This window comes from Galleria mellonella, unplaced genomic scaffold (assembly GCF_026898425.1).
Source record: "Galleria mellonella isolate WM207_F2 unplaced genomic scaffold, CSIRO_AGI_GalMel_v1 utg223, whole genome shotgun sequence".
NCBI classification, from domain to species: domain Eukaryota; kingdom Metazoa; phylum Arthropoda; class Insecta; order Lepidoptera; family Pyralidae; genus Galleria; species Galleria mellonella.
The window spans coordinates 1,106,820-1,128,497 of NW_026442042.1; the positions used below are offsets into that span (position 1 = coordinate 1,106,820).

General features: G+C 31.2%; 1 protein-coding gene across 2 annotated transcripts; it reads right to left on the bottom strand.

Annotated features, from left to right (window-relative positions):
* Positions 1-5,915: 5,915 nt before the first annotated feature.
* LOC113517546 (fungal protease inhibitor-1) lies at positions 5,916-8,412 on the bottom strand. 2 transcript variants are annotated; one of them, XM_052894683.1, is made up of 3 exons: positions 8,284-8,412; positions 6,494-6,693; positions 5,916-6,151 (listed from the first exon to the last, which is right to left on the bottom strand). In XM_052894683.1, the coding sequence occupies exons 2-3, from the start codon at positions 6,690-6,692 to the stop codon at positions 6,030-6,032; spliced, it is 321 nt and encodes a 106-aa protein (XP_052750643.1). In that variant the 5' UTR covers position 6,693; positions 8,284-8,412; the 3' UTR covers positions 5,916-6,029. The 2 variants fall into 2 exon arrangements, with proteins under 2 accessions (XP_052750643.1, XP_026758048.1); XM_026902247.3 differs by having other exon boundaries at positions 8,280-8,360.
* Positions 8,413-21,678: the final 13,266 nt, after the last annotated feature.

The window sequence follows — 21,678 nt, forward strand, 5'->3', positions numbered from 1 at the left end:
TTCATCAGAACATACAGCGTAGTAACTCGTAGCTCGTAGCGAGATATACACGTATATTGGTTGCTTAATTTACTGCTCCACCGACAATACAATATTACAGCAACTTTCATAATAGATCAAAGTTACGGCTGTTTGTTTAGCAATGTTGTTTATTTACAAAAAAAAAAAGATAATGATACAAATTTGTAAAAGCAAAATGACTGTAATAAAATAAAGTCCTAATATTTTTCTTGTTAGGTTTTTTTTATACAACTTAGAGTGGCAAACAAACTGACGGCCCACTTGATGGAAAGCGGTAACCGTCGCCTATAGACATGAGCTGTACCATGGACATAACAGAGTACACTGTTTCGCCTATGATACAGAATATCAATATCATAGGGGGGGGGGGGGGAGAAGGGATTGGAAGGAACCATATGGTTAATTTTTGTGGAATTTATCACGATGGGCTAACTGATCTGCTTTCATTTTTACCTATTATCCTTCACTGGTGCCCCGCCAGTGTACACCGATAGCGAAGTTACCATTCCATTATCATCCATTAAAAAAAATATCAATATCATGACCACGCATTTTGTATGAAAAAAAAAAATTAATCTACTGTGTCATCAGTTTATATTTTATTAAAACTGTAATTATCCATTTACAAATAGTACGTATATAAAAAGTTGAATAAAAATGTTCAGTCATGATGTTAATTAAGACAACTCTTCAAACGCCTTTACAAAATTCTATAATTGTTACATCTGTATGCAATAATTTCACTGCCACATCTCATCCGCTTATTTTAGGCACAACTATGCAGGTACATTTGCGTAACTGCTGCTGGCGGAAACACGTGTGAGAAACATACCTGTTACAGATGACTTTGTTCGTACAAACTGTCATTCTGATATGTAGAAAAATCTTTCTGCCTTTTTTTTATTATTCTACTAGTGTTTTCCCGCGCTTTATTTGGCTAATCAGGATATATTTACAAATCGAATAAAATGTAACCTACGCCCTTTTCCATCTCATATAGTAACTGTATAACAAATTCTAAAGTGATTGGTTAAGCCGTTAAGGCGCGAAGAGATAACAAACTCATTTTCACATTTATAATATTACGAGTAGTAAGGATTAGCTTTAAAACTAACTTGAAAGTTAAATGCGCGGTGTTAGTGCAAAGTTTTGTTGGTAGATTACTATTGTAAAAGTTATGCTAATTACAATAATATATAATAATAAATTCATTAAATAGTAAACACATTACTCATATATTTTGTTCTGTATAAATATATATATATATATAATAAACAGTTGTTGGAAAATTATATACAATTCATGTTCCTTTGCCCGGCTGCAAGTTTTGCAATTCTGAAGCTAAAGTAGCGGGCGCTCACTGTAAACAGTGAGATCATAAAAACTTTATAGCTCGCATTGTTCCGCCCTGTATGCTGGATAATATTCCTAGTAGATTGCTCCAAGTAACCTTGAGTTAGCTAAAGTTTATGATGGAAATATTTTAAAGGAACATTAGGTACAGCCAGGACATACCAGGATAACGGGACATAAGTAACAGCACTGCTTTATTAAACGGTCGAGAAAAGTAGGTCATTGAGTTTTCAATTTCAGTATTCAGTTTTTTTTTTATTTGTTGTTTATCATAATATGAATTAAATTTGTTAATTTAATTAATATACGTACTGTGTCTTTAACACATTCATATAGATATACCTAATGAACTAACGAATCTCATCTGCTATACAGTCGTGATGCAATGCGTAAAATTGACCAATTTTATAAAAAGTATATATAGTAAATAGGCTTTTTTTTTACTTGTGAATCAGCCCGACTTGCACGACTAGATAGAATTTTCGAAAACAATATATAGTCTATGTTACTCAATGATAATTAAGCTTTCTAAAGGCACAGATAATATAATACTAAAGGTGAAAGAATATTTGAAATCGATTGAACTGCTTTTAAGTTTATCCATTATTAATAAAAAAATAATCAGGTCTTTCCTCTTAATAATATTATTGTATGTAGGTATAAATAAAGGTTTCAAGTGGCGACTCCGTACAGGCACATAGGTACCTGGTAGTGGGCGCGACCCTCCCATAAGATGAAGTGATGGAAGAGTATGGATAAAAATGGCGTAGAATCGTACTTTGTGATGAAATATGAGAGACTACGTATGTTCAGCAAAGAAAGACAGATAGGTTAAAAGAACGATGATTTTTTTGTGTGGAATTTTATATAATATGCGCATATAAAGAATAAACAAATAGATAAGTTTATTATTTAATTCACACACAATATAATTATATCACATAAATATATAGATATAGGTTAGTATTATATTATTTGTGATAAAGGTAAAAGTAAACGTAGAAATGGAATTTCTGTCGCTTGTAGTCTAGACAAAAGCAATCGTCGAGACGTGTGTCGTGTGAAAATATCTACTTTATCTGTTTGTTTTCTAATGGTGGCAAAATTCACTCACTAAATCAAGTCGACATGCCCTCTTGCATACTAAGAGGTTTACTCGAACTCGAGGTTGTTGATACGTTGTAGTTTAAAATGTTAAGCAGATTTATATGTCTATATATGTATAAATTTTTTATTTCAAGAGTTTGTAATAAAATAGATACTGAAACAGTTATAAAATCAATATGGAATCAACAGAAGAGTGAATCTTATTGATTGATAATTTAAGAGTCGGAAATAAAGCGAATCCAAATACGATTAAATTAATATGGCCTCTTCTCATCTTCTCATCATGGTTAATTGCTGGTGAATCAGTTGAAGAAATCAGTTGGACTGACCTGATTCATCTCCATCTGTCATCCATCGTTGGTACTTCAACATAAGTCACTATTTAATCGTCTTCTCCTATAAAAGCCCAACTTACTATAAAATTTTCTTATTTTAATTTTATTATTATTTTATTAATAATATTTCCTTTAGGATATTTTTCTATATACAGAATAGATAGATAGGGCATAGAGTATAAAAAGTGCCTTAAAATTGAATTAGCTAATTTGACATTTGATTTTTTTTATTGTTATAAGCCAAGGTTGTAAGTAAGGGAGGGCAAAGGAAAAGCAGCAGCGTTCCTCTTAAAACATTAGTAACTGCGGCTGCTTGCGTGCAACTGCAAGCTTGGCAACTATTGAACACCCCCAAGAGAGAAGCTTATGTCCAGCAATGGACATTGCTATAATGGAGTTGTAATATACAAAGAACATTTTTAGATTCAATACAATCAGGGTAGAAAGATTTGTATTAGAAGTAGTACATTGTATATAAATGTTGTTAACTAGCTTTCTTTGGTAGATACGCTGAGAAAATTCTCATTTTTATAAAATATCATTCTAAGTTTTGTAATGTTATTTAAACATATAGATTTATGTTGCTAGAATCTATTTAACTTGTAGTAGGTAGCTAGTAACATAAAAGTATGAATAGTGTTAGGATTTTTATGTGAATAAACATAAAAAATATATATTAAAAACTAAAATATTTGCCTATATAATTTCTGAATTGTATTATAAACCTTTATTTAATTATTGGCTTTAGATTCTCAATTACACAAAAGGAACTATCTCAATGTAATATTAATTAGACATGCCATTTCCACAAAGGAATACTATTAGATCCATTTAAGTCAGATCTGTAAACTAAACAGGATTTTAACATCTATTCGTATATTACAGAAACGATAATATTTTAACACTGAATACTTTATTACTTTATTCAAACCGACCGGTCAAGTAATCGGTTTATTTATAAAAGTTGAATAATCGTTTTAATGTTCGTTAAAGACATTTTTTTAAAGTACCAAACAACCAAATTTTGCACTCCAACCGCCTCGTCCTCAAATTAGGATACCCTGTGTTATAAGGTAATAATTGTACAATTCCATAAAAACTAATGCCGAATTTGGAATAATTGTGCATAGCGTATGAACTTAGAAAGTTATGCAATAGTCTTAAATACTTATTAATTTTCACTTGAACTATTGGGCATAGTACGGGGTTTTATTTCGAGTTTTTCTTCTCTTGAAATGATCTATTATGCTTTCTTTAATCGCTTCTTATAATATCCTAGGGGTGAAAAGAGTGATGGCGTATATATTATTATATGTGTATAGATAATAAGTTAATAGTTATTTTTTACTGTAATTATTAGATTACAATAATTATATATTATGTTTATTTAAGATAAATAAATGGCTAACTGATTTTCTTTAATTTATGACAAAAAAAAACCAAAATGGATAGCTCTATAAAATTCCTTTTATATGTTTCTATACATATATTATCATAATATCTTTTATCTAAATACCATTAAATTATTATTCAACGTATTCTCGAACATTAGTCCGTTCGTAATCTCATTGAAAGCATATTTATAGACGAACACGTTGTACAAACGAGTACCTAAGATGAGAAATGGTTGAAAAGGATAACGCACTTGAATGGGAGTAGAATCACTCGAGTCGAAGAGTTATGTTGTTTGTTTTTATCGCTTGTGAACAGCCCGACACAACAACGTTCCGTTTGTGGCTTATCTCATCGTGTTTTGTTTAATTAATAATAATATATTCTTATATCAATGCCTAATAAAATGTTATTCGGTTTCAGTGATTGTGCTGAATACAAAATATGTATCTATATAAATTGATATTTAATGCTGTTTGTTAGTAAGAGCATAACATGAGACTGTTTGTACTGATTTGGCTATTTTTTAATGTTCATAAATAGTTTTTAAGGAAAGAAAATAAAATTGTATAAGACAATGCCCATTGAATAGTTCTTCAGTGTATATATTTATAAATAGACTATGTTAATCTAATGCATTTAATTTTTTCAAAATATTATTAAGTAAAATGAAAACCTATTAAAAATTCGATGTAGATAGATTCATCAATAAAACTTCTCCTGAATACGAAAAATTGGTAAGTAGTGTATGTGACAGATCAAATAATAGAAGTAAAATTATATGTAAATAAATAAAATGATTAGTTAGGGCACTGTAAAGATCAGTAGATAATACCAAGCATTAGTTAACTAGAAAATAAAGTATAATAATAAAGTGAAATGGAATTGAGAAGGCTCTTGTCCAACAATGGGACTATAAATAGCATTAGAAAAACCGAAGATACTTCGAGGGATCTTTTATCTTGGAATTTTTAATTTGGGATTACTAATAGAATTCTGCTTAGATCGCAATGTACATAATATGTCTGTACCCTAGGTTATATAAAAAAAAAAACTATTCCTATTATGTTTCTACAGACATATAACATTTTTATATATAAATATTAGGGAACTATCCATATAAGTACAACAACTAGGGTAAATTCATATCAATAAACTAGATTTACTTACACGGTCAGCTTTAAACATGGAATGTATGTCCCTTTCACAAACCCATAAACTTACTGTATACATTGTAAGCTTTGTAGAATATACACAATAGAAGACTTCAAGTATATGTTAATATATTCGAAGTCCACAATCAATAATAGTACAGGAATAAATAAAATAAGTATCTGAAATCATAATTTAAATCATTTTTTTAAGTCGTTTTTTTTAATTTAAGCTAGTAACCAACCGACACTTCATATTAGTATAATTTGCATCATAGTATCTACGATGATAGTTTATATAATAAGCAATTACTGTAGTTTACTAAGTTTAAAGTTATACCCATTAGTTGAGGGTCCCATTGATCAATAAAGTAATGCAACGTCGAGCGTGGTAATTTCTTGGAGGGGTGACAAGTTAGAGGCATAGCACTAAATTTAGCATTTCCCTACTTGAGCGTTAATAATTCTCAAGTGAATAAATTCTCGCTGAATAAATTAGGGTAATCACCTAGATATTACTTTTTGAAACTAATGTCTCAAAATAAACTTCTTCAAAACAACTTTGCAAGTGTTTTATTTGAAGAATGTTTTACATTTTGTAGCTGTGTTTTATAAAGAATGATGTAGGTATAATGTATAACTGTATTTAATAAAAGTTTTTTTTTTATATCTAGCCGGATCTGGGGGGAATCTTGGTACAGACTCCATTTAAACACTTCAATGGCTCACGACAAATGGCTGAGGGTGTTTCTCCCAGTTCCTTACTGTAAGTTTTGCATGCCGAATTTTCAGCTGAAAACAAAAAAAAAACAATATTATTTAATAGGGTAACATTGTTTCTTAACTTATTTATTTAAATGTAGTGATTATACATAGTACAATAGGTGGAACTACTAGCATTCTACATATACCAGTCAAACTTTCATATTGAATAGAAATCCTTAATTGTTGTATTATGTAATCTAAAGAAAGACAATTTAAAACGATAATCAAGATATCTTTAAATGGCTTCAAGGAATGTATTGTAAAGGTTGGAATAAGTAATATATATACTCTGTAAAAAGATATTCATTGGTGTAAGAATAGATATATTTGTTTATTTCAATTTAAAAAATTACATTAATTTATACTTACGTAGAAGAGTAACGCAAGCGGGACAACAAGCACATTTGCCTGCATGGTTCTGGCGATAGACAGACGGTGAACGACAACTATTTGCAGCCACGCGTGTACTACAGGGATTGTTCTTGCAGAAATTGGTACCACAAACCAAATCACCGTAAGTTGCGACTAGAACGCACGCGAGCACCGCCAATATTATTACAGCTTTCATACTGAAACAAGTATAATCGTAGTACAAAACACAAGATACAGAAGAAGAAAATTTTCAAATTATATAGGTATATAATAATATACCTTCAACACAGTGACACAATTTGTGTGATATGGGAGAATGTGTGGGTACATTAAAGTAAATTACAATTTAATCTATGTTGATATATACATCTGTCTATAAATTATGGTTACAGATTTCCATCCTAATATTCATATTCATATTTCTTTATTAACCAATGTATTTATTAACAGTTTTCGTCACACAATGGCAAGTCAATATTTACATTCTAATATTGAAATTAATAAAATAAACAATAACAATAATAATAACATTTGAATTATAAAATAAAAATAACATTACAAATTAATTACAGTTAACACTATAAATTAGTTAATACATGTCAATATAATAGTAACTATATACCAATAATGATGACTTCAAGTTATAAAATTGGAATTGTCACACTTCTTACAGTTAAACAGAAATAAATAATAATGTCATAATTTAATATTGGCATTTAGGTATTCGGTCACGTTGTAAAAAGGATGTTGTTCAAAATATGTCTTTATTTTATTTTTAAATTTATTTCTCGGCAATTGCGTTACTGTATTGGGTAATTTATTATACATTTTTATTTTTATTGTTAGCTATCCCAACTTATATAAAAAATCAGGTGTTATTTTTTCTTTCCTAGTATATCTAAGAGGTAGTAGTAGAGTATATACGAGAACAAAGTATTATACAGTACTAAAAGTGACGGAAAACTCGAAATAAAACTGTATATCAAGAAATCTGGCCACGATAACCATCGTTACTTAAATAGGCTAATATGGAGCACATCTTTGGAAGATATTTGTGTCAAGTTTATGATGGACAAAAGACGGAATGAGTTGATAATAACGACACATAATAACTTTCAGAAACAAAAAGAAAATACCACAATCTTTAGGAACGTTAACACACGAGTTGAATGTCAACACACAATGGGAAACTGCAGTAAATATAGAATTCCCTTTCAAGGTCGATGCATGAAATTTTAAACCAAGTAGGTCTCTTTGAACATTTAATATGATTATTCAAAAAATTCTTGGAAATATAAATCATTAATTCTATAGATTCTCATATTCATCGGAGAATCCTTAAATACAATTTGTAGATAGATAATTATTATCTATCTAGGTTTCGGATAAATCTCAGAATATTCCAAGAATCTGGGAACTATTTATCCGAATTTGTAACCAAAGTATTTTTCCGGCTACGCAAATGGACAATGAATTTTGGTTATTTTCATTTAAAATCACATTTATACTAAATTATTAGGATACCTCTGCTAGAAAATATTTGATTCCAATATGAAACTTAAATAAATAGAACAATTGTTAAGTTATTCAATATTGGACAATAGATATTAGTCTGCTTTCAATAAATATTATATGTGAATTCTTCCTATATTAATACCGTGTTAACTATATATATGTATTTGTAATACATGTTAATGAATTAAATTTACTACTGAAGTTAGGTATAATTTATTTAGAAATAGTAAATAAATCAACGAATTTTAATTATTACTAATGATAATACTTACTTGAGTGAGGTTAGAGTAAACGTTTCCGTCTTGATCCAAATTATCCAATGGAATGTTGAGAGCAAAAGCACAGTAGAGCAATTAAACGAATAACTTAAGATAACCCCCACCCCGTGTTTACTTACCGATTTCTTGGAGCTCGCGTTATCACAGCTATTCCGCTTGTTGTCAAGAATGTAGCGATGAAACTCAATATTTGTTTATTTTGCTGGAATTATACTTACGCAGTAAGTTAATTATAAAAAATGCATTATAACAATAAACTGGATGAATCAAGTAATTTTATCTTAAATAAATAAAAAGTTTTACCAATATAATAAAATAAAAGCGTGTAAAAATGTTTGTACGTATGACATTTAATCACACTTAAATTGTTCAACTGATTTAAATTCATTTTTTTACTAAATATATAATGTGCTAGAATACTACATATATTACTTTTTTATCTTAAATCATGAAACAGTTGTTAAACCTTGGGGTGTAGTTAGTACCTACGGCTATAGTAATAATAACGCATTTATGTATAATGTACTCGTAACTTTACAATCAATCGAATATTATTCTGGAATATTACTATATTTCACCAAAATTGGTTAGTTTGTACGAGATGCGAATATATATTTATTTATTAATAAATGCACCACGTAAAGAATAATATATATGTATATATTATTAATAACGTACAAAAGGCGGTCTTATCGCTAAAGCAATCTTTACCAGACAATCTATGGGTAGAGGATAAAAAGAAAAAGACGGTAGCTATTGGCGCAAGAAGTATATCTAATATAAAAATATTCATATACATATTGACAGACAAAAAAGTTACATAAATAGTATACATAATATTATTTTTAAATATATGTTTATAAACATACATTATATTAATGGGGTCATCTGTAGTAAAGTTAGAGTAACCGATATAAACTGATAGGTCATCAAATAGAAACAGGCTAGTCAAATGGTTAAACAAACAACATAATAAGTTGCTGAATTCATTTGCGGAAATAATATCATTAGGGGTTATAATATTTGAGTTCTATTTCCTCACTTCAGAATAATGCCATGATCTCAGCAGGATTGCTTTAACATCTTTGGTATGAACTTTAAGTATGATCTAAATCACAACGACTATGTCTATTATAATATTTTAATGTTAAAACTAAATAATAAAATAATAACAATTCTTTAACCAGAATAATGAAATTACATGAATTTCCACAAAATAATTAATTATAATAATTTCAATAAAATATTACATGCATATTTTTTTCTTAAGAAAAACAATACATGAGGATTAACAAGGTTGTTTAAGTGTATCGATTCTATGACATCCTTGCATATTTCATTAAGTCTGCTGTCAGCTTGTTTGCCATTTCAAACCGTATAAAAAGTTCTATTAACCACCAAGGTAAAAAATAAAATATGCAAATGCATATTATCCTCAACATCATCATATCACCCGTAATTGCCCACTGCTGAACATAGACCTCCCCAAAAGGGGAGTTTTGCTAGTAGTTGCTATGCTTGGCAGGTGGGATGGCAACCACAATTAGACCTTGGTGATGTTTTAAGAGAGACGCTGCTGCCCAACTCTAGACCATATACAGCTGCATATGACACCTACATTATTTTAAAAATAAAATAAAATTTATTTGTATATCACAAATAAATTTATTTGTGAAGATAATCCAGGCTTCTTGATAGTCTATTAATGATACTAATTACAGAATATCGCATCTGGAATAAAGATTCCATTACAAACGCATTATTATAAGTGCTGCATTCAATTTGTTTGAATGTTCGCAGTAAATATCGAAGCTCTAAGTTGTACCTGTGATGTTGAGGGAAAGGATATAAATGATCATGAAAAAGTCGGAATGAATAGAGGACCGTTAAAAGGCTCCACGGTCTGCGCTATTCAAAGAGAAGAATTTCTTTATAAAGTATGGAAGAGTATGGTAGACCTTGCCGCTTAATAAGATAGCAATTTTTATCTGCTCTTACATTTTGATGAGTTTTTTGTTATTTGAAGTAAGAATAAAATATGTTGTTAATTTATGTTTGTACATGTTCATTTAAATTTAAAATGGACTTAATTCACGTACTAAATATTACACACGAATGCCAATTTTCATGATCGCCAATACCAGACAAAAATCATTCTCTTAAGTATCTCTGTTCTCGTGTTTCTGTCGTTGAGCATCTGTGTTTTGCATGTTTTTTTTATACCAATAAGATATATTGTAATGAAATAACAGATATAACATCTTAGCCTTCAGGAATATCAATGCAGGAGGAGTATTATAAAGTGTATTCTGTGAATTTAATTGAGCTGTACACATTCATGTCTGTAGGCGTCGACTAATACTTTTAATTAGACCGCTAATTTATACACTGTTACTAATTATATAAAAAAAATATTAATATTTGTTGTTAAGGTAGAATATTGCCACATGCCTGTGTACCAAAAACATATACACACTTTATACTGCCATCTAATTTTATAACATTAGCTCATTTAATAATATTTCTTGTAAATATTGATATTGAAGGCCAAAGGTTATTTATTGTACAGAATTGTAAAACAACAAGCAAAACTGTCTATATTGATATGTACACCGATATAGAGAGATGCAAAACAAGGAAAAATATATTAAAAGGCCCGTTAAGCAGTCTTCTTTTTTCTCTTTTCTCCTTTCTAAGCTAACTTTCTTTTAAGATTTTTGTCTTGAAAGGCATAGTTTCTACAATTATATATAATAATATAAATTAAATTTATTAAAGTAAAAATGCAGTAAGTGTTTATTCCCTCGACAAACGGATGTAGAAGGTCTCAAGGTTGACCCTTGCTATTCTGGGCGTAGTGCGGCAGGAGCCTAATGGACTTTTATGTACCATCTAATGAAATTGTGTATCGGGTCTCAACAGAGTACCAATCGACATATCGTTTTCGTTATAATATTCGTATATAGGATCTTCACTGTGAAATATTTTACGATATCATAATGATAAATTTTGTATTCATATAAGGGTGTTAAGAAAACGTAGGCATAACAGAGATCTAGCGAGCGATAATATTTATAAAGTTGTACAATTATCTCCATGAAATATGGAACACAGTATAACACATTTGTACTTGGTCGGATTTTTTATAATATAATTAATTAATTGATAAATTCAATGTATTTCATAACTGAAGTTTTGATGTAAATGTTTTTATATTTAAATGTTCATTTTAGCCGGATATTGTAAGAGGCGAGTAGAGATACAAAATTAAAATACCAATGTAAGAGAAGAAAAATCCGAATGAAAACCCTATACGTAGACACCTGACCAGCATAGATAATAATAGGCTATATTCTATGGTTATGGGAAAAGTGATTGTGGTGGTGAATGCTATTTTTTATGGGATAATAATGAAATAGTAATCCCGCCTGCACTATGGATATACGCTGGCAGGGCACCGGTGAGGGATAATAGGTGAAAATGAAAGCAGGTCAGTTAGCCCATCGTGATAAATTCCACAAGAATTAACTATATGGTTTCCATGGGGGAATCGCGTGGATATCGACCTGATAGGGTATATTGCTAGTAATGGAGCTGACAAATTCCCAATACTAATTCAGTCATTATCCTTCCACTGCTAGGTCTCCCTCATAGATTGCCATAAAGAATGGTCCTGAGTCACCTGCATCCACTGACTGCCTGTAATGCATGAGGTCTTCGTCGTCGGCCGTGTTGTCCCAGCTCTATGCCACACCTTACATTCCCGTGGATGTCATAAGAGATCACTAAGGGGGGGGGGGGGGATGGGCAGCTGCGTCCTTTTTAAGACATCTCTAAAGCCTGACTGCGGTTGCTAATCCGCCTGCCAAGCGTGGCAATTACTGGTAAAACCCCCACAAGGGGTAGGCTTATGTTCAGCAGTGGACAGTTAGAGGCTGATAAGATGATGATGATGATGAGATCGTCACTCCAACTAGTGGGGAAGGGGTCGTCCTACACTGTGTTAGCCCGCACGAGGTTAATATATTATATTCGAGTTTATGAAATTGTGTGTTATTGCAAAGTTTATAACACAACTAAACAAATTAACACCTGAGAAATAGCAATGTCATTACCAGTTTGTTCATTTAGTCTTCACGTCTTCATAAACCAATCAAACTTTACTTCTATAATATTGAAGTTTAATTATACATAAAGTTGTATTTAACATGTATTAAACTTAGAGCATTGCAATTGCGTTATGCGATGATCAGGTAATTAGCTTCCATAGCGGGTCGTCTCTTCATGAGAGATGATGATTTTAATTTCCATATGAAGCTCTTTCATTGTCATGTTTAGAAAATATTTTAAATGTACTGTTATATGTTATATATATAGCATGGAATATATAACTGTGATGCATTCAATCTTGTGACATTTTACACAATTTGTGGTATAAGTATATAAAATACAATAGCTACACTTTTACAAACTATTATATTAATCTTGTGTAATCTCAATCCATTATTAGTCGTTTGATAAAGCAGCCGTACGTGCCAAAAGCCGAAACATCTGTAGAAACTATTTTCGTAATAATCTGTTTCGTATATCATTCTTTTGTTACATTACGGACCAATATTTGATATTGGGAAGAGGACGAATACTCGCCTATTTCTATATGTATAATAATATGATTGCGACTATATACCTATCGTTTTCTTCGCGATATCTATCACTTGTGCTGCCGATGGTCTTAAATATAAATTTATGATTATCAGCATCGCATTATTGTATTACTATTAAACTGTATTTAAACCAGTACTGTTACACAGATCAGGTGTTGAAAAGTGAAGGAGTCTTACTTCTTCTACGCTGTTCAGCCGCTGAACTGCAAAGGATGCATAAAATTTGATATGAATACCCATGCTTAAGTTTCATAATAATACTTGTTATCTCAAATTGTATAGCAATGATATATAATCATTACAGATTTAGTGGTTTGTACCATTATAACAAGTTGATAATTCTGTCTGAACAGAGAAGAGGTTGAGACCGTCCGCTAACGAACTGGTGATCAAATATAATGAAACAATTCAAGAAACATAATAAATTTGAAATTGAAAGCCCACTGGAAAAGACGATTTAGGATAAGATAACCCAATGCAGACAATAAATCCAACCGCGTATAACAAAATCTAAGGTAGAACAAGAATAAGACTTGATCAGATAATATCAGAATGCAAAATATATTCTCAACTGACTTCAGAAAGAAAGAAGCTGTTAATTCACTGCTTTACTTTGTTCAAAATTTATAGCGTAAAAGGAACATCCACACACATCCCAGACCCTGGTTTACCGTGCAGATAAAATCCCAGCAACAGATTATGCTTAAACGATGATTTATGAAGACAATTTATCTCTGTGACACCATTACGAGTAAGTTAGACAGATATGTCGGTGTTATACCTATCCTTTATTATATCACCCCTGTTGCGCAGTTTTAGGTAGGCATATATGTATATCGTGCTATATTGAAGGATTAGAATCATGCCTATGTAAAAAATACCGGGGTATTCTGCAAATTGTGTTTTTTTTACCAATTTTTATTTTATTTTACGTTGATCTGAAATGTAATCAATTTATAATTCCTATACGATTCGTATAGGAATATTATATAATTGTAAATTTTTGTAAATTGTAAATTATCATTATAAATGTTCAGCGCACAAAATTGTAATTAAAATTTATCTAGGTAGGTAATTAAAGCATCGTTTCATTAAAGGTCTTAGTGGTTTTGGGGTGGTTTGGGAGAACAAATGGAGCACTCAGCGACATAACCTGGAAGTAGCTATAAGTGTAACTGCTACAAGAGTACCTATACACTCAATTTAACTAATTTTATCACTATCTTAACATTTTATCACAATGTCTCAATAAAAAGTTCTCGATTTCCGTTCACGACCCGCCGACCAACGAAGCGCAAACAAGCGATCACAAACTTACTTAAAGACTTTGTTTTTATATAAGAATTTATAAAAAAGGGAAACGATAAATTTTCAAGACATCTTTAAAAGTATTATACTTGAGATCTGACCACAAAATTATTATCACAGTTTATATAACCTATTCTTATCATGAATAACCTATGTAGGTATTGTCTTTTGTTCTAGACGAAACACATGAGATACTTGTATTTGAAACAATGGTACTAAAAACTAATAAATTCTTGTGACACGTAACTCGAGGTAAGTAGGTATTTTTTTGCTATCAATTAACGACGGTAGTGAAGTACTAGTATTAGGTATATTTTTTAATTACACTTAGAATGGTAAAAAAGCTGAAGCCCCATCTGATAGAAAGCGCTAGTCGACGTTTACATATGTACATGAACAGCACCAAGGACAGCATCTATTATACACTGATGTTTATGGTACGCCTATGCCTTGCTATTTCTAAAAACTAAGATGTTATGTTTTTATACCCTGTATTTTTCCAAATTCCACCCTTAAAACTGAAACACTTCTATGTGAATATAACTGATTCAGAGCAGAACCATGGCTGTGTGAGAGACTCTTTATACAAAACATTTTTGTGCAATGTCTCCTTCTGATACTTTATTCTTTCTGATAGTTTCCTTATCTTTTACAAAAATATAAAAACGAAGAGTTTTTGTATTTTTGTAAAAGATAAGGCGCTAGTGATAAGTGTAATCATTGCAATAAATTATTAATCCTCAGGAGTGATAATGTATGATGGTGACCTTTTAGTTCTATCATATCAGCTCTCTCTATAGCTGGTTGAATAACTAGATTTCCTTATACAGTTTACAGTGTAAAAATCAATTTCAGACAAATGTTGCCGCAGTGGTAACATATAGCATGTTACAACTGTGTCAACATGCCCTATCTTTTTTCCTTTTAATTATATTTTTTGGTTAACACAGACCTACCTGTGTCTAGGTACATTAAAGGGAGCTTTTAGTAGATATTAATTTCAGTCTAATACTGCTTTGATTGGATTTTTTATAAATAGACCTATATTAGTTGTAACCCGTAGCGTTGCTTTATGATTTAAAACAAATACCTAGTATATTATATAATACTAGCGGCCCGGTACGTGCTTCGCTACGTATAAAGGGAAATAATAATAAAAAAATTAACATCAAATTCATTTATTCAAACAAAAAAATATTTTATTAATTGCTAGCTATTTGTAAATGACCGCATGAATGACATAACATGTTTGTACTGTCAATACTGAAAAAAGATTCAATTTGATAGCACAATCCTCATCTTAAAAAGTTTGAATTTGACACAAAAATCCCTATTAACAAAATGATCCGCCATTCGGTGGTTCAGGTCGTTTTACCACACAAGAGAGTGCTGTCACATCGCACCTGACCGCAACTATGTTCAGATTGATAAAAAAAAAGTAATATGGCGTTGGCGCGAAAAATGATGATGGGTTGTTAGCAGCATACGCTCTGTTTTGTGTATTTATTTTATAATAAAGGACATATAAGTGAAGTTCATAGTTTGCTACGACGTGTGCAACTTGTTATATTTTATAATAAGACTAAGTTTCTATTAATGGAAAAACAAATATGTGTGTCATGGACATGTGAAGTACCCGACATCACGCCACCCTATTCAAATACAACTTTTGTGCGTGCTCCGGAGCCCGTAAAAATCCTTAGCTGCGCCGTGGAGAAAGACAGCAAACCCAAGAGGCAGGTGAACCAGCACATCAAAGAGGTACGATTAATTTAAGTTGTTGCGAACGGCATACCGGTCTAGGAAAGTCATTGTTAACCGCCCTCTCTGCCGACCCTTGGACTTTTAGTTTTTCGCCCATATACCAATTAATCATCTAATTAGTCCCAATATCGCAAGCCATTCTGCCGGCTAAATTGGTCATATAACATCTAGAGCATTAGTTTTAGTGATGTTTAAGCTATTTTTATGTTTGGCTATTAATCTAAGGCTCTCTTCTACCTGGTGAGTATATTCTCGATGTGTTTCGTTACCTAACTACAGCCACGCAAAAGGGGTCTTATGAATCATCAACATATCAGCCTTTAACTGTCCACTGCTGAACATAAGCCTCCCCCTTGGCAACTACTGGCAATACCCCCTATTGCACTACGCTTGGCAGGCGGTTTAACTACTGTTACGCTTTAAAGATGTTTAAGGAGGGACGCCCTTGCCCTTCTTCAGTCGCCTCTTACGACATCCACGGAAAAGGAAGGGGTAGGATATTCTAAGCCGGGACCACACGGCAACTTATGAATGCTAGCAATCAATGTTAAGTAGTTACCAGGTGCCAATGACATTTAAATTATATTTGTAACTTTGATAACTATCATAATGGTATAGTTATATTCTTATAACAGATTTTTTATCTGAAAAAATAATTCCTAGTATTTGTTCATTACCATATAAAACATTATTATAATAATTTAATTAAATGATTAATTAAATCGCTAAGAAAATCTTTAAATCCAATGTGCTATGTGTATTAGAATTTAGATTTATTCTCAATATCTAAATAAAATTTACTTAGTTTTTAACGGATCTCAACGTGGTAAGAATTAATTTGTGATCTATCAAGCGGCCAATATTAAGAAAGTTTCTCACTAAAAAGAAAACATTTTGTGTAATTTCTCTTATAAAAAGGCCGTGAATGACATCGACGGAACCCTTGTCACTCTCGCTAGTCCAAGATGGCTTAACAGGTCGACATTTTACGTAAAAATATGTTAACAAGCTGATTTAGCTTTTTTGTTACAGTCCTGTTTATATCAAAATGTATTTATTGGCTAATTTAACGCCAGTCAACTGTAACATTAGAGAAGTACTTATTGTATGATAACTACTAATAATATTTGTAATTTTTTGGATAAATTGAAATGAACAAAATAAGTAGCTAAGTGAGTAATATTTGCGTCCATAGTTTTTTTTTTCATCATTGCAAAGTATAATATTTTAAAATTAAAAATCGGTCGGGTGCGAGTTGAACTCACATACCGAGAGTATCATATATAAATATGAATATGTACCGTATACCGTAAATATAACCGTTACCTATAATTATTATTAATGATACTATTATTCATAATTTCTTATTTTGGATGATAATTATGGTTAAAAACTGGACCACAAAACTTTGTTTCTTTTTGTCTTAAGTTTTTTTGATAATTTCACTAGTGCTAGTTAGTATTGTCGTTTTATTTTTCCTGTAATATTTACGTACATTACCATAAATATTATAAACTATAATTATTTCAGGTTTTTTGTTTTAGAAACTTCAGATATAGGGGGGGGGGGGGTTAGTTTTTTCTCACATTTTCGATCATATCTAAAAAATTACGCAGAATAAAAATAAATTAAAATAAGTTTAAAAATGCATAAATGAAGCCCTTTTATATGATAGGAACAGAGCTTTAGTTTGTGGTAGATTGTACGATAGTGAGATTAAGAAGCAGGTATCAATCCAAACAATTCCGTAGATAAAAAATTCTTAGATTGCATCTCTATGCATATTGAAACGTTGCTGTCTACGCAGTTTCAGTGGGTCGAGTTGGACAGTGAAGCGTTGATCATCCTTAATTTGATTCGCCAGACGTTGAATGTGGTCCACTGAAAGAAGCTGGTACTGTGGCGTTCCAGCCCAGAAGTGACAACAGTATTACATATAAATATCCACAAATATTTCTATTGCAATATATGTAAAACTAATCTAACTTTCAAATCTATAGAAGTTGTTGAGATATATATATAGCGCTATGACAGACGGACGGACGGACGGATGGACAAGGTTGCATCATAAGAGTTCCTTTGTACCTTTTAACACAGAACCCTAAAAACGACCAATTTCAAAACTTTATTTAACCCCCTTTAATCTAACTTGCAAGATCTTCCGTTTATTGATAATTCGAAAATATTACTTGTCACACAGTATAATAAAAAATAATGTAAATACTCGTAAATTTTCGTGACTCATTATTTAGATGTTATGAAATTATGTACTATATAATACGAGTATGTTTGAACTTGGGGATATAACTTTTATTAACTGTCATTATATTTCGTTAGGTAGTTTCGATTATATCTCTTTTAAAGACAAACTTTAATGCACAACGGTCCTAACTGCTATTGACGTGTGGCAAATGAATCAATCGATAAATCTTATTGGTACCACAAAAATAGTTTTAAGCACTGTCTACCTAAATCAGTTTAACAAGACTCCGTGTTAGTAATAAAATGATATTTAGTCGGTGTCATCATCGTCATCATATCAGCCGTTATCTGTCCACTGCTGAACTACTTGATGTAATAATATTTATTTGTAATTTTAAGTGTTAAAATCTATAAACTTGTAATAAAATTTAAGCTTTAAAAATATTTTTTTAATAAGACAGATTTTCTTTTGTTTAGACAAAAACGGATCTTAGACATGCTTTTGTAGTAAAACATCTGTATATATATATATATAAACCTGTTTATCACAAGTTTAACTTTTTTATGATAAAAGGGAATACGGTTTTGTTACTGATGTTATGTAAGCACGTGATGTTCTTTCACGCAAATGCAAAAGTTAGTTCTTTGCATCCATGAACTTCATAACCTTTAAATCACGACTTTGGCCATGCTAAGCAGTGTCTTGATAAACAATAAAAGCCAGTCTTTATGTTAAATATACAATTTATATATGTAATACAAAAATGTGTAAGCACTTTTTATAAATAAGATTTTTTATTTTTTTAGAAAAGGATGAAGTCACAAGCACAGCTTAGCTTATATTATAAATCATTAAAAAGAAATACAAAAATACGTCTAATATAAAAGTAAGTCTTTTCAATATTATTTTAAAATATATAATAATTCTGATTACAATTTAGTTTACTGTATTGAAAAACAATTACATTTCATTATGTTTACGACAGCAAATGAAATAATTTGACACTGGCGTCAACGTTCTAGACGGATTTAATGCGTCTTGTTTTAAAACGGTCATTATATTGATAAATTAACTACTAAGAACCTCAATTTGTTTGTTTAATTAGTTTTTTTTTTCATGATAAAGTTTTTAGTGAGTTTTTAATTTATATAAATGTAAATGATGACACTAGTTCATGAAAATTGTTAACTCTCCAAAAGATTTACCGATGCGTTGAGAGTTTTTTTAAAAAGATACAGGCTTTTTACTTGAAGATCGAATTCATATGGATATCGCTGCGAGTAGTTGGTTCAATATTTTCAACGCACAAGAGAATTCATAATAGATCTATTTAATCGAAATACATAAAATTCAAAATTCAAAATTCAAAAATCATTTATTCATGTAGGACATTTTAGCCGCTTATGAACGTCAAATTTTTACATTATAATTTTATATTTTCCCTACCGTCCAGTTCGGTATATAGATCCAATTGAGAAGAACTGGCAAGAAACTCAATTGAATTACTTTTTTTTTTAAAGCCAGTTTATTTACAATGTATATTTAAATAGGTGTCTATGTCTAACATTAAATGAAAATTCAGTGCATGAACAACTATTGCCATGCACACTCGTCATTCAAGTAATCGTTTAGTGAGTAATAGGCTTTGCTCAGTAAATATGATTTAACAGATGTTTTGAATTTATTTAAGGGTAATTCCAACATATCCTTTGGTATCTTATTGTAAATTTTTATACCTATTCCCATAAAAGACCTATTAACTTTTTCTAAACATATATAAAGCTGGAGTAAAAACTTTCAGTAACTACAGATCCACATAACTTTAATGAACTTTTGTATAACTTTTGAACATTCGACAACTTTTAGTTTCGTATAGCTTTTTTGATATTTCGAGATATAGAGTTTGAATAGAGGTTTTCTACAATTAATTAAGAAATAATAACGATCTCTATTTTAATATTTAAACATAATATTATTGACTTTTGTTTGAATTAATAACCTACAGTTCTTATTATTTCTCTCAAAAACTATAATAACTATTCTAGGTTTTCAATTATTTTTATCTTAATTAAAATGATGCTGTGTTTATTACTTTCCACTTAAAAAGGTTTTATCTTTTTATTGCTTCACCATTTTGTTTGAAGAGCTTAGCGAACTCTTAAAGGGGGAAAGAGGGCAATAGTGGAAATTCTATTCCAAGAGATTCACATTTCTAATATTGAACTGGTAAAAAATGTTTTTTAAGTAATAGTATTAAACAGAAATAATTTGTTCTCGTATTCATGTGGTATTGGCATGTAAATTGTGTACCTATAATCATGTGACTTTTTTTTTAATAAATGATAATGGAGTGGTAATCCCGCCTGTGCTAATGATACACGCTGGGGGGAAGGGATCGTTAGTAATGCGGGCTACCAGTCCCATTGCTAGCAATATACCCTGTCAGGTCGACCTCCACGCGGTTCTCCCTAGAAACCATCGTGCTGAGTTCCAGGTGTATTCATCACGATGGGCTGCCTGACCTGCTTTTTTCATTATTCACATATCATTTTCACTGGTGCCCCGCCAGCGTATACCGTTAGCGCAGGCGAGGTTACCATTCCATTAATCATGCATTAAAAAAAACGATACACGCTGGCAGGGTACCGGTGTGAGAGTGTGAGATGATAGGTGGGAACGGAATCCGCATTAATTACTAACAAACCCTTCCCTCCCTGTGACATTTATTTAGGTGCCATATAATCATACTATCTATGATAATGATACAAACGTGAGACAAATAATAAATAATAAGTGAGAATGCAGATAGCTTAGTTCATCGTGATGGTGAAATAACCACCATGGTTTCCAGGGAGCAACTGCGTAAAGGTCGACCTGACAGGGTATATTGCTAGCAATGGGATTGGTAGCCCGCATTACTAACGATCCTTTCCCCAGCGTGTATCGTTAGCACAGGCGGGCTAGATATGGTAACTAGCATATCTATTGTTAAAAACATAACTGTAATTACCAACCCGCCTGCTAAGCGTGGCAACTACTGGCATAACTCCCCTTATGGAGGAGGCCTATGTTCAGCAGTGGACAGATAACGACTGATATGGTGACGACGATGATATTCATTAGGATCGGATCCACACTATAATGCTCGGTTCTTTCTCGGTCCGATCTCGGTCTAGTAAAATAGATACTATTATATGAACTGCATATTCATGCTGCAGCTTAGTCCCGTTTTGTCTCGAACTGTTTCTACTTGTCATACTGAGATCAAATTGAGAACGAACCGGGACTGGTATTATAGTATGGATCCTGTCTAACAATCCTATTTTTCCCACTAGATATATTATGTATTGATGTGGTACGATAATACATATAGATATGTATATTATTATCTTACTACACACCGATTATTAGTGAGCAAAATTTAGTTATTTACCAAAAAAAACCCTTATA

Excerpts from the sequence above, each read along its gene's own strand:
- LOC113517546 (XM_052894683.1), bottom strand. The coding sequence starts at position 6,692 with ATGAAAGCTGTAATAATATTGGCGGTGCTCGCGTGCGTTCTAGTCGCA. Across the intron at positions 6,152-6,493 it reads CGCTTGCGTTACTCTTCTAC|CTGAAAATTCGGCATGCAAA; the intron begins GTAAGTATAAAT and ends TTTTGTTTTCAG.